Genomic DNA, 14,222 nt, shown 5'->3' on the forward strand with positions numbered 1-14,222 from the left:
CCATCTTGATGACCAAAGCAGGGGGGCAGCCGAGGTTTTCTCCGTAATAATGGCTCTCTGTGTCCTCTCTCTGTCTGTCTCTCGCTCTCCCTCTTCCAGGAATCTGGGACAAAGGGAGAGGGCGTACGTGGAGGGCCAGATGAGAACCTTAGACGAAGGTTTACGACTCAAGCAGCAGCTGATTGAGGAAGGAGTGCTGCTCTGGAGGGAGAAACAGGTACATTACCAGAAAGTGCCGTCTGACACGAAGCAGAAACACAGAAAAGCTTCATACTAGTGACTGTTATTCCTTGTTTTTAACAAAAAAAACAACCAAATTTTGCCCTTGAATTTTATTTTTGTTCATCTCAAGCCACATTTGTTTTTTTACCATCTGAATGACAGTCTGTTATTAGATTCTATCAGATTCTCCTAAGTTTTACTGCATTCTGACAGTGTTTACAATAATATTTATCTGATTAAAATAAGGATGAATAACATGCACGGATCGGACATGCCATTAATCGTAATCGCCTACATTTTCTTTATGATCTGCTCTGACTAGTGACAGTTAGTCAGACGGTTAGCACATGTATTTTACCAAATTACCATAGCTTAGCGTATAAGACGAATACATATAAAAAGCTCACACACAAATTCCACTTCATTTAGACTGATGAACAAACGATTGCAAATTAGTGGTCTAAGTACAAGTTGAAAAGTTTTGACTTTGATGGAGAAGCACAGCTAGCTTCTTCATATTTAGCACCAAGCTATATTGATTGGTGGCCCCAAAAGCTAAATAGTGTATTGCTATTGTAGTAGAAAGAACTTGTACCAGCTCACTTAATACTGTACATGAGCTAACTTTCAAATTCCTTGACAGCACCACCTGCAGGTAGGAAAGAGAGTGTGTACTCTGGGAGTATAATAAAACAAATACAGGAAACTGATAACTATATATCTGAAGTCCATAATTTGGGGTAGCAGAAAATGTAGACGGAGGAATGATTGTCAGTGACCACTGTATGACAGATACCATGTTGAAGCAGAGGGTTATGAGGCATGATTTGAAAGTGTTGTGGATATAGGGAGAAAGGGGATTCCAGAGGGTTGGTGAACCCACACTGAAGGCATGTGTTCCTTAAACTTTTAATTTGGTTTGAGGGATGGACAGCAGGCCCGTGTCTGAGGAGCACAGGTTCCAGGATGTGTTGGTGGGAGATATCAGAGAGGTGTTTGGGGCTGAGGGCATGGGGGCATTTATAGGTGATAGGAAGCAGTTTGTAAGAAATGCGGTATTTGACTCGGAGCCAGTGAAGACGTATGAGTGTGGGAGTTATGTGCTGTCAGGGCTCGGTGAAGGTGAGAACCCTGGCAGCTGAGTTTTGCACATGCTGGAGCCTGTCCAGGATTTTAGTGGGAACCCCAGACAGGACTCCATTGCAGTTCTAGACGGGACTAAAGGTATGAACCAAGGTTTCAGCAGCAGAGTCAGAGAGTGAGGGCCAGAGACTGGAGATATTTCTGAGGTGGTAGAAGGCAGACCTGGTGATGGATTTGATGTGAGAGTGTGGAGTCCGAAGTTGTGTATTTCATGTGATGGGGTGATTGAGCAGCTGTCAGTTTGGAGGAGGAGATCCCTAACCTTCTGGAGCACAGGATTTGGGGTCACAACCTGCCTTTGTTGTGGTCCAACATTTCACCTCATCTCTAATCTCTTTTTTATATGTGTCATGCTGAAAATGTGCTGGTCTGAATTAGCAGCTCATGCTCTAAGACATTATTGTGACCAGACTTGTTTACCTGCTCCTGCACCCACTTTCCAGCCATTGCAGCTGCATGGTAATCAATCAATGCCATTTTTCAATGCGTATCTTCCCATTTCAGCATAGAAGCTGTGTGTGTATGTTAAGAATCCTGGTCAGAACCGTCATCATGTATCTGTTGACATTGACTTGACCATATCAGAGGTATAATTCATTCAAGGGTGATGCTTTGCTTACAAGTAAACTCTAAGAATGCGCTTGTAAGGAGTAAACCTGCGACTGTGAGTGAACACAAATAAACAAATACCTGTGTAATGGAACCCATTTAACACCAAGGTTTCTCCTTTAGACTTTTAAGGCCAGCAGAATCTTTTTTCATTTTTAGCTCTTCATTTAGTTCAACAAGCACTGGGCCAAATTACAAACTGGAGCCCTGGAGTTCGGTGTAAATTAAATTGGTGAATTTGGCTGCCTGGAGTCTCTTTGGATTTTTTTTGTTGAGTTATATTTACCGGTTCGCTGATCTCATTACTTAATGCATTTATTGTGCTTAAGGAAATAGGACTTTCTCTCCCTCCACTGATGAATGGTCCGAGCTGGCTCACAAAGTGCAATTTAATTTTCCTTTGCTAGAACATTGGTAATTGAAATTGGCAAAGGATAGCAGCAGTGTATTGTGTATTTTGATATATTCCTTTCACTGGCAGCCATGTTTGAAACTTTCTGTCAGTATTCCCCTCTGGCCCTGTGTTATTTTAGGCATATAAGATGTATTAAAGCACTTTACGCAACCATTAGTGTCTTAAATTTTCAGATGTACTGTAAATGATCCATTTAACAGCACTTATCTGATAGCTGAAAGCCACTTGAATCTGATTTGCCAGCTGATTGTCTCCGAGTGCCTATCTTTGTTCCCTATTTCCGACGTTCCTTGGCAGCAGATTGGCAGATGGAGGCTGAAGTGTCACCCGGCCCCCTTAGCTCCTGCTGTACTTTCTGATCTTCTCCTCTCTCTGTGTCTCTTTTGGTCTGACTGAGTTTCCTCACTAGTCACATCTTCAAAACCTTTTCCCATGTTTCACGGGTTGAAGCGATGTCTGCTACTAAGGAAATGGCACATAGAAAACATTTTTTAAAGCTGTTACACAATAGAAAACTAAGTATAGAACACTGTCACTGAAAACTTGGCCCTAGAAAAACGTGAATCATGGTCTGAAAAAAAAAAAGTTCAATTAAGTACTTTCTCCTTAAATCTTTTTTGTATCGTCAGGATATTGTCAGGAAGTACTGAATGTGCTTGGACCCAATATACCTTATGTGTGTAATAAACAGTATATGTGTGTATATACACATCTATCTATCTATCTATGCAAAGTATAGTCAAGTACAGGTAATTTCTCTTTTCACAGGATTAATACCCTCACAGAAATGGAGGGAAAATGAGTCACAATGTGTCAACGCCTGGTTGGGAAGGAGGTTTTCTTACTTATGTCTGCTGTGACACTCTCAGACATTTAAAAAGTACTGCATCAGACAGGTGATGTTGTCTGTTAGGGACCATTATACTCAACTATTGTTCCTAATTTACTTTCAGCTGAAAATCCATTGTGAAGAAGAAAGTTTCATAGTTGTGTTTTCTGGTGTTTTGCCCTGATGTATAGGCCCAATAATGATGTAGCATGAAGCTTCAGTCTCCCAAAGAATGGCATTTCTTAGATCAGGGATCCCCAAATTGTGGTATGAGCTGCCACTAGCGGGTCAGTGAGATAATAAGAGGCATAACAATTTTAAGATGGATTTTTCCACACACTGTTATGTAGATAAACATTTATTTAAAAAAAAAAAAAAAAATTAAAAGCAGCCCGTGAAGCAGTGCGTGGATAGGGTTCCATGCTCAGACCATTGGTAACTTGGCAGCTGGTGGACTTGAACCTGAAGCCTTGTGGACCCAAGTCTGCTTCCTTGTCCACTAAGACACCTATGTGCAGGTGTTGTTCTCAAATTGTTCTAGTAGTCTAATACAGTCAAACGGGGCTGCTAACTTACTTTTTAGCAATCCAGCAAGCAGTTCTCTCTGATATTTTTCTAGGTGTCCCAGAGCTTGTTTTGACCTCCACTGTACTGTCAACTGCCATTTCTTATTTACATTCCGAACACAGAAAACTGGTTCATGACTCTTCTTAGAGCCTTAGAGTGCTTTGTAGGCATCAATCATTTTCAGTGTCAGAGTTCTAGGCAACAGCTTAGAGGAACATGTGGCTCCTGATGGTTGGGCCAAGATCAGAGGAGTCAGGATATTTGTAAAGCTTAAAAAAAATTATGATTGTGAACAAGCCATGACCCTGCGAGGCTTATACAGGTCTCACACCCCTTTGACAAGTTCTTATACTTGCCAAGGAGGGGGCTACTAGGCTATTCAGGTTGCCTAAACCTTTGCTGTGGTCTTTGTTCTGTTATTTTGAGAATGTAAAAAATAAAGATAAAACATGATTGTGTTGAAAAGTAAAGCGAACATTTTATCCATAACTTCATGCCTTTTGGAGATTATTTCATCTTTCACTTTCAATTTTGACCAGGGGTGCACAGACTTTTGCATGCTCGTGTACTTCCTTTTGGATTGGAGCAACATATTGGTTTGTTTTTTGTTTTCCATTGTGCATGTTAATGTTTCCCTCTTGTTTGTCCTCAGGCCCAGCTTAGAGAGCTTCAGCAGAAGGCTGAGGACCTACACCTTAAAGTGGAGGAACACAAGAAAAGGAAACATCAAGCAGATCAGCACAAAGAGCAAACGTTAAAGACACTGCAGGCAGGTGGCGCTGGTAAGTGTCAGACTGCCCATAACTTGTCATGATTTCTTATGTGTCAGTCCTAGTTATTTGACTGATCCACAGAATGGCCTCAGTTTGCCGACATTAGGTCTTTGCCACTGTTGCCAGAGGGCCCCCTGAGTTTCATTTCTCGTTTCACACGTACAGAAAGTAAATTGACCTTAAAACCTCAGGCCTGATGCATGAGATGGTGAATGTCGGACCTTGAGAAACAGCTAGAAGGTTAAATACCAAAACCTGCACCATTGAAGTGACGGGGCAAGTATAGGAGAGTGCTGAGCAGCAGCATATTACGGTCCCTCAGCTCTCCTTTTACATTCTCAAACCATCATAGAGAAGTTGCTTATGACTCATAGGAAAATTCCCTTATCGCTCCCAGCACAAGCTGCCTCTGCATTTAAGTGACGCTCAGGCTGGAGTGTGTGAATGTAGAGAAACTTGTGGTACTATGAACTAAGAACTGAACTCAATCTTTTTTTCGGAGCTGAAGGATTTAAAATCTTTACATGTGTGTTTGGGGACAACGTGTGTGGATAGAGATTGATACAATTAAATGAGCTCAAGAGGTTTATGTTTTTTGAAGTCACACACACACACACACACACACACACACACACACACACACACACACACACACACACACATACTGTACATACATATAGACAAGTGAGGAGTGCTACATATTTCTAGTACTACATCTAGTACTTATGTAACACCCTTAATATACTCATTCCAATCAGTAAAACATCTCAGATCATGATGATTAAATGCAAGCAACAAGGTCATTGCGAAGATGAGAAAAAACCTGTTCCTGACAGTGGCCTGATTCACATACCTACTGTACCTGATTCAGTGCACCCCGGATAACTTTTGATGTTATGTGTCCTGATCAGGAACGCATCTTAATATCAGCGCGTAGAACCTTTGAAGGTAAACTGTGGTTACTGTCATTATGTGTCCAATCCCATTTTAGACCATACTGGTTTGTTTTAATGGGTGTCTTAAATATAAATATATATTTTGTCTGAACCAAAAGGACTAAAGAACGAGTTCTACCAGATCGTTATTCTGAGGCCTGGCACTTTCATTGCTTTAAATACTTTTCTGTCAGATTTCTCACTTCTGTTGGAAATTATCTTGTGTCAAACTGCCCCTCAAGTAAAAGTTTTGATTACAATAAAGGTCATTTGACTTTAGTGGTTTCCTCGGAGCATGCATCCATCACGCTCCCTGCCGTGCGAGCTGACCTTTGTCAGATGTCGTCAGCCGCTCCTCTCTCCGACGCTGCCGAGCCGTCATCTTTTTCTTCCATTACTGCTCATCCTCAGGGCATAACAACCATCAATTTTCATTTCTGTGGTCACGTTGGCATGTCTCGTCCATGTTGGCCATCCATCTAGGCTTTTATTATGCACTTCTAATGACACTCGGTGGGCATGTGGCTGCTTCTGTCTGTTGAAGATAAAGTTTTAAAGGCCTTTGGGCTCAGCCAACCTTTTTGTCCCTGGTCATTTGGATTGAATGTTACTTCTGATTAATATTGAGAGTTTAGTACTTGGCCAGAATTTGGAGTAAGGAAACAAATATAACTCGTCTGTGAGAAATGGGCTAAATGTGAAACAAATATGAACAAAAAATAATTAGTTAACATACTTTTTTGTGTTGGTGTTTGAGAGACTGGATGTCGAGCCTGCTAGTCGAGTGGGAATTAATGGTGTGCATACTCCAGCGCTGGTTGAGTATGCATAAGTATGCAGAGTGTGGAGCTCCCCCTCTCTGCCCTCTAGAGGTTGCTCTGAATGCACTTTGAATGGATTTCATTGTGTTTGAAGTTGGCTGGTTAAATGGTGTTAAATTAATAATACTGATCCATGAACTTAGTTAAAACTTTCGATGTCTTTACTGCTTTTGGGATGACATTAATTGCAGCAAAACCACTTACCAAACTGACTAACTATAAAAAGCGTAGCGCTCCTTTCAACACTGGCTACATGCTCTGGGTGACTGCTGTTGTTGTGCAGACATGTGCGGTAGAACCTGGTGGGTGGGTGTGTCAGTCAGCCCTCTCTCACCACAGAGCAGAAGGGGGCAGTGGCTGACTTTCAGACCTTTGCAGAGGTAGATAAGATTGGTTTCATATAAAGGAATCAGCTGATCGCCCATCCTGTAAAATTTAGGAAATTTGCACAGATCAATTGGTGGGGCGATCAATCGGTGCAACCCTAAAATGTAGTCATCCATTGAAAACAGCCAGGTGTGATCTTGTTGTTCTTCACGCTCTGTTTTCTTCTAAAAACAAATCCTTGCATACTCTTCTCTAGTTTTGTACCACAGCTTTACATTTAAGGCAGTGAGACCTCACCTTAATTTAAACCACCGTGCAATCCTTAAATTAGGTCATAAAGGTTTCTTGTTCTTTTTAAAGTGTCTCTAAATCGTTAAATAAATGGCCTCTTCACCCTTCTGACTAATTCACGGACACATTGTACACATCGCTCTTAGTCGTACACATTTTGGTAGCGAAACACTCTATTTGATGAACCTATAAAACTCTTGATTCTGTTATACAAGACCCATGAGGCCAAAAGTGCTGTTGCCTCAGTTAAATAAAGGAACATCACTATGTTGTGTGTTTTTCCCTTTTTTATGACTGTCATGTCTTTTTCTTTATGACCCATCAATAGTCCTTGTCAAAACAAGAATGAAAAGGCGAGAAGAACAAGCAGCTGAGCCCGCAAATTAGAACTTAACAGTCCTTTCCTTTACTGTGGCTGTCGCTCAAACGTGTCTCTGGGGCTTTGTGCACAGTTATTAAGAAGTTAAATTTATATGCTCAGAAAAAATAGTTTCTTATGTGACTGTGTGTGTGTGTGTGTGTGTGTGTGTGTGTGTGTGTGTGTGTGTTCTGCATCAAAGAAGATATGGTACCACTGTGACCATGAAGTCCACCCACCCACGTTCGCCGTATTCATACATACATTTTGCAAAGCTAGCTGCAATATCCAAGGTAAATCCTCATGAATAACAAACAGCCACTGTTCCTGGCTAGTTGGAGATGAAGCTGATCATATGAGTTGTTTTTTTGTTTTGTTTTTTCAGAAAAAACCCCGAAACATCTTACTGCCAACTCCATTAAGCCTGGAGTTCAAATTAAGGTTGCATCGATTTCTATTTAAAATGATTGTCATTTGTCATAATACCTTATGTACAGCACCCACAGCTGATTTTTAATGGAAGACCCCAGCATGGGAAGCTACAAGGCCAAGGAATTCACTCACATTTTGAATTTCTGAGTTAAACAAAAATTAAGCATTTACCTGCGTTACTCCAGTTGTTCTTCTCACCACTGAGACATCACTCTAGACCTACTCACATTTTCCATAGGTCTTAGAGTGCAGTAATATACACTGCATGAAAAATGGTTAGTGAGGAGAAAACAGACGCCTGAGCTTGGTTTGCAAAACACTTTGTGTTTCTTTAGCTTTATTTAGCAATATAGTTACTTCTTGGATTTCTTCACTTTTTTTTTACGTGTTCTATAATTTGTACTGGCATAAAATAATAGGCAGAATCACAAATACATATATGCTGTACATTTATATTACTGTTATTGTCGAGTATTTTTATTGGTGTACTCGACAATATGACTTCCAATACTTCTTTAGCTTAGATTTAAAAAACATATGGAATGAACTGGGTGGCAATGTAATATTGGCGGTACAGCTAGGTTGGTATGGCATGTTGTTTAAAAGCTTGATAGCACACGCCAAACCACTGAGAAGACACCAAGCAGGAAATGCTTAAACTTTGTCAGTCCATTCAGGCAGTGGTACACATTGCATGCTTTTTTTTCTTTAGTTTGCACTACAGTGCCACTGCAGCTAATTTTAATAGGTCACTTTTGGGTTACACCCTTGTTTCCCTTCTGCTGTTGTAAAAATGTGCTTCTGCGTTCTTAATTTATCAAGTTGCATGCAGGCTTTTTCTAGTGACTTACAAGTGTGTCCAGATGAGTTTATTTAATGAGGAATCTGTATTTAATTTGCAAGCAACTGTCAAAAAATACTGCAGTGGTCCAAATCGCCAAAAATTCATAAATTGGGAAGTTAAAACTTTGAATTTCTTGACCAGTGTCTTACTAGTTTATAAAATACAAACATTAAATTGTACTTTCCAAACATACCCTTCATATTCACATATGAAGGAAGTTTGCACAGAAGCTTATTAATTGTAAATTTAATAGAACTGAAAGGCATTAAGATCTTAGTGAAATATATATATTCTAGCACAGAGGCTATTTTTTGCATGAGGCTGTGTAGCTATTGCAAATACTGTATGTAAAAACAGAGCGAGGTAAGCCAACTCTTGTCTTGTAGTCTGCACAATTTTGAGATTTCAGGGTCTCTGAGGATGAACAGGATGCACCATGTCTGGTGCCAAACATTTTGTGTTTGTTGTAGCTTTGAAACTCCATCACCAAGTATGTTTTTAATTGAAATTAATCTTGCAAATAGGCTGCCATACTGAAGCTTAACTTTTGGATGCATTCAGCCTCTTATCTAATTTTGTTTGTTATGTAACTGAATGACGATGCCTTGAATCACATGGCAGGTCTAGGGTCTTTCTTTTGATTTTTCTTTTTTCTTTTTATTTACACTGATATACACACCTAGTAGCTAACTGCTGGTAGGTAACACAGGTATTGTAGGTAGCTTCCAAGGAAAATGGCTGCAAAACGGCTTGAGCAGACTCTGAGAGAGAGGGTTGAATCATCCTAGTAATGTGTAAATGGATGCCTGATTGCAGATACTTGTAGTTAATTCCAGACAAGTTTCTACCTTCCACACGGCAAACTCTATTCCTCTTCTCAGCGGATGTCAGTCTTTTGTACAATGTGTAGCTTCCTATGTGCGTGATCAGTCTTTTCTCAGGGTTTAGTGATGCAACATCCCTGAAATGTAGTCATTCAGGAATCTCGTCCTTGACTCGCCTGCAACTTGAAAGCAAGATTAAACAATTAAGCAAAACGTCTGCCAGAGTTGAAGTAAAATTTATACTTCTTCTTTTAGTAAAAATACATGTTCAATGCAGCACCAGCAGCCCCAGATAATTTTTCAGAAGTAATTTACCAGTAAATATTGCCTGTAGTGTAAAAGGAAAGTTATCATGTGTTTTGTTAGACTTGGAGTGCTGGAAGTGACTACAATGAGAAAGTTTTATGTGGATAACGTGGTCCGCAGCAGAGGCAGCAGCTCTGCAGTCTCCTGCTGATATGTTCCATTTTCTCTCTCTCTCTCTCTCTTTGTGCCTGTCTTTATTTTACGAGTGTGCTGTGCTATCGCCAGGGCAACATGGGTGGATGAGTGATGGCGTCCATTAGTAAACATAGTCTCCTATATGTGCCATCGGCCTAAAGAGTCCACGCCTTGAACCTGCTTTCTCTCTTCCTTTTTTCTTCACCCTCCCACACTCTCTACACTCATTTTCTTCCCCACTCCTCCCCTTACTTTGTACCACATCATTGCCTCCCACCGACTCCCGCATCCCTCCACCCCATCTTTTTCTTTCCTCTGCCTCCCTCTCCTCCCTCTTCCATCTATCCTCCTTACGGTTGTTTTTCATAGCTACAGCTCTGCAGCAGAGGGAGGGATGAGACCATTTCTCTTCCTCCTGCTCCGGCTCATTTTTTTGCGAGATGGCGACTGGAGGATGGGTTGAGAATGTCAAGCATTAGGTTGGGAATAGACTTCTGTTCAAACAAAAGATCGGCCCACTAATATGACAGATGTTGTGTGTATTGCAGGGGAATATTAGCAAATCTTGTTTTTCCCCCTCGGTAGAATCAACAAACAGGGGGGAGCAATCTGACTTTTACACAGACGTCTGCTGCTTACATTCACGTCACGGCTGAATAGATGTGATTCACAGTTTTGCATTCAAATCTCATCTAAAAACAGCACTTCTTAGTGCCTTTTTTTGGGTTACATTCTGGCAAGCCTGTTCCTCAAACTGGGTTTCTCTCCATGAAGCCCACACCCTCTACAGGCCCTTTACTGTACACTGGAGAAGGTGTGTGTGTGTGTGTGTGCGCGCTAATTTCACAATTAGCTTTTTCCGTAATTAGGACGGAAAGATAATTGCGGCGGATGTGCGATTAGCATTATGTAAAGTGCTTTTCTCGCAGACTTAGGGGCCAATCAGTTTGCCCCCTTTACATTCTCCTTTCTACTGATGATGTGGAAGATGCTGAGTGTGTAGCACAAGAGAACTTCCTCTCCCTCCCTCTCTCTCACCCTCTCTCTTTTCCTCTCTCCAATGAAAGCAATTCACATAAAATGAATCGGTCCAGGTCACATGCTCGTTTAGGAAGCGAGCTGAGGAACTTTGAGCACCCCCTTTTCATCTGCCTGTGAATGTGAATGGAGGAGAGGAAAATCGCTGTCACACCAGCCGTTACAGCACAAAGCCTCCTGATTGCATTCTGGACTCTGACATGTTTTTTTATTCCTACAGGGAAACCAAATGTTCCTACACAGTGTGACTGACTCATTTCCTGATTGCCAAAGAACGTCCACCCCCACCACTTCTCCCCCATTCCTCTTTTAAAAAAAAAAAAAAAAACTCGTATTCCTGTCTCGCAATTTGCAGTCAGCTGTATGATGATTTCTAATAAAATATGTGAAAATTTAACATAGCTGTGGTATGGAATGTAAACTTAATTAAAATGTTCTTTTCCTTTTAGGTTCACGACAACACAATAACACTGCCTCTGGTCTTTTCCAGTTTCTTGACAACAATAAAGATGGAAGGTAAAAAAGCCACGCACTTCTAATTATTTTTGTTGAATATTAAAACATGACAACGCCCCCCCCAAAATGATAAAGCTGTGCTTTTTTTTACTTTAGCAAAAGAAAAATAGTGATACACATATTATTGTGATTTACATATATAGAGAGACCCTGTATTTGTATATATATATGTGTATAGAAATATATGTAAGCATATCTTTATCATTATTAATATCATTTTTTATGCTATTGTGTTTGTATAAAGCAGTGTTATCAAACAGTGTCCGAAGGAAACGCATCACATACTGTTCAATGAACCCATCTTTTTCTATGTTTTTTTCTGCAATGCTATCCTGACCCTTCCATTCCTCCTCAACCCACCCCGCCTTGGGAGGGATAAAAAGTCAATACTGCTTAAGCTAACTGGTTGTATTCTTGCGGAAGGGAAGATAGCCTGGGCATAGTAAACTAAAGGTCCCATAAAACATATGGCTGCATGGAGGACAAAGTGCTGGTGCAGCAAATTTTCCGGCAGGCTCTTATGTATTCCTGCGTCTGGATGTCTACCGTTATTCAGCCCTCTACACAATCTTTTCCCATTTCTCTGCCCAGCTCTGCCTCCATTTTATCCTTTTATTCCACATGGAGACTCTCTGTGCCTGCAAAATAAACACATTGCAAAGTTGTCAACCTTGATTTAACCGATGTTATGACAAACGTAGAGCCAAAAGTCGACGTCATGCATGGTCAGGAATTTTTATCAGTCTTCATTAACATTTACGTGGCATACTCTTTATGTTTAGCAGAGAAGATGGGGTCCGTTCCTCATGGTAGTTGGTGAAACAATTCCCTTGTTCTGAATCCACTCAATTGAAATTAATACTTACCTTTAGACTGTCAGCTAACCTTATATCAGTGTCAATTGAAAGAATGTTCTTCATAGAAAATGACAAATACACAGGCCAAACTGAATCATCAAACCTAAGGCTATATGTTTGGAAACATTGAATTTAAATACAAACATTGTAACAAGACCGTGACCAATATGGTACAGTTTAGTGGACCACATAACACAAACGATTCTAGAATTATAGCTCTAAACTTAGCTCTAATTCCAACATAACCCCCAGTGCAGTCCTCAAGCACATTCAGAAATGGTTTCTGTTATTGGTCTTTTCTTTACCATCAAATGGAGATGCATATGGCCCAATACTCATACTCTAAAACACACTTCAATCCAGCAACTCAATACAGCTTGTGGGTTTTCCTACTGCAGTTCAGTGTCTCATTGTCCTCATTGGTATTTTATTTAAGTAGGTCAACAATGTTTACCATGAGATTTGTTCTGTTAGGATACGAGCAGTCTATGCATAGAAAAATACTGGTGTGATGCATCCTTGCTCGTATGCTGTCTCTCAGTCCTGTTATATAAGGTTAAAGAATTTTGAATATACAGTCTTGTCTAGAAACTGAGTCTATTGCAGTGTCTTGGTACTTTAGGGTGAAAAATTGCCCCCACACATTAGGTCATTAAGGCAACACTTGCACTTCCTCCCCGTTATCTCATCCTCAACCTTCCTGAGAACCACACACAAGTGCAGCCCCTTGTGCCAGCTGGCAGTCAGTTGGCAGCCCAGTGCAGGATTAACTAGTACCAGTACGCTGGCCTATAAATAGAGTCTACCAACTGCTTCAGGAAATGAACCATGATGGAGCCTCCCATAGGCCCACGAACAGGTTGTGCTTTTTATCCCCCTCCCCTCCGTCCACATTTATCAGTCTGTATGAGAGCAGAGCTTACTTCTCCTCAGTGGAACATACTGTGGGCTGTGCAAAGCACTAGCTCTGGTGGTGCAGTGGTTTACATTACCTACATAAATAAATGCCCCCTGCAGTAGGAGCCAATGCCATATTTCTGCCTCTTCAAGGCTCCTTCCTCCGCTGACTCACAATAGAGAAAGACTTTTTTTTTTCCCCAGCACTTACCCCAATCATTGATCCTTTGCAGTAGAACAAGCTCTTTGCTTTGTATGTTTGTCTGCACATCCGCTTTTGATGGACTCCTGGGATTGATCTCGGCTACGTAGTCATTATCTCTGCTCTGTAGTGTTAGTTTAGGTGGAACCTTTTCAGAGATGCCATTGGGGAAAAACAGTTAAAAGAAAAAAAGAAAAGAAAAACAGAAAAGATCCAAGTGTCCTAGTATAAGAGGTGTAATTTTGATCATACTCTTCACAGCATTATGTCGCTCACAATATGCGGTGGTTAAATAGAGGTTGGTGAAAAGCACAGCGAGTGAGTCAGTGCTATGCTGACTAAGGCCAATCTGGAGAAAATGAAAATGAATTTACCCTCAGGTGAAGCAGCAGTTACGTTTGTTTTCATATGGAGACAGGAGTAGACCAAGATAACTCCAAACATGTTGTGATACACAATCTAATATTTTAAAAGCTGCAAGAATACTAATTTGGAAGTGCAAATTTGGCACAATCTACAGAGTCTCCCCAATTATAAATAAACTCCATACAAGTCCATACAACAGATTGAGGGACGTTTTTAGAAAAGGCAAAGGCATTAATGAGTGTTTTCATGATGAATTCACAAGTGATGTGAACAAACATGTAAATCATTTAAATGAATGTTATTATTTTAGTGTTTTCGACTATTTTCTTTAGCCCTTCTTAAACCAGGGTCCCCCTAGTTCCACGAAAGAGACCCTCCACTAGGTCCTCTATTAGTCTTGAATGTTATTTTAAAAGGCATGCTGGGAGTACAAAACCAGTTGTGGTGTGTCTGCGTTTTTCTGTGTGAGACCAGTATTTTCTTGCCTGTAATGCCTGTTTACTTTTTACATATTC

At 40.6% G+C, this 14,222-nt stretch overlaps 1 protein-coding gene across 1 annotated transcript in view; it reads left to right on the forward strand.

Moving 5' to 3' along the window:
* The window catches only part of LOC103387529 (glucosidase 2 subunit beta-like), a 114,672-nt gene that overhangs the window by 5,173 nt on the left and 95,277 nt on the right, over positions 1-14,222 (forward strand). Inside the window, exons 5-7 of the mRNA XM_008322214.3 lie at positions 100-217; positions 4,438-4,567; positions 11,319-11,385. Of these exons, the coding sequence (XP_008320436.1) occupies positions 100-217; positions 4,438-4,567; positions 11,319-11,385 (315 nt within the window). The remainder of the gene's footprint in view (positions 1-99; positions 218-4,437; positions 4,568-11,318; positions 11,386-14,222) is intronic.

This window comes from Cynoglossus semilaevis, chromosome 1 (genome assembly GCF_000523025.1).
Source record: "Cynoglossus semilaevis isolate Cse_v1.0 chromosome 1, Cse_v1.0, whole genome shotgun sequence".
Lineage (NCBI taxonomy): Eukaryota > Metazoa > Chordata > Actinopteri > Pleuronectiformes > Cynoglossidae > Cynoglossus > Cynoglossus semilaevis.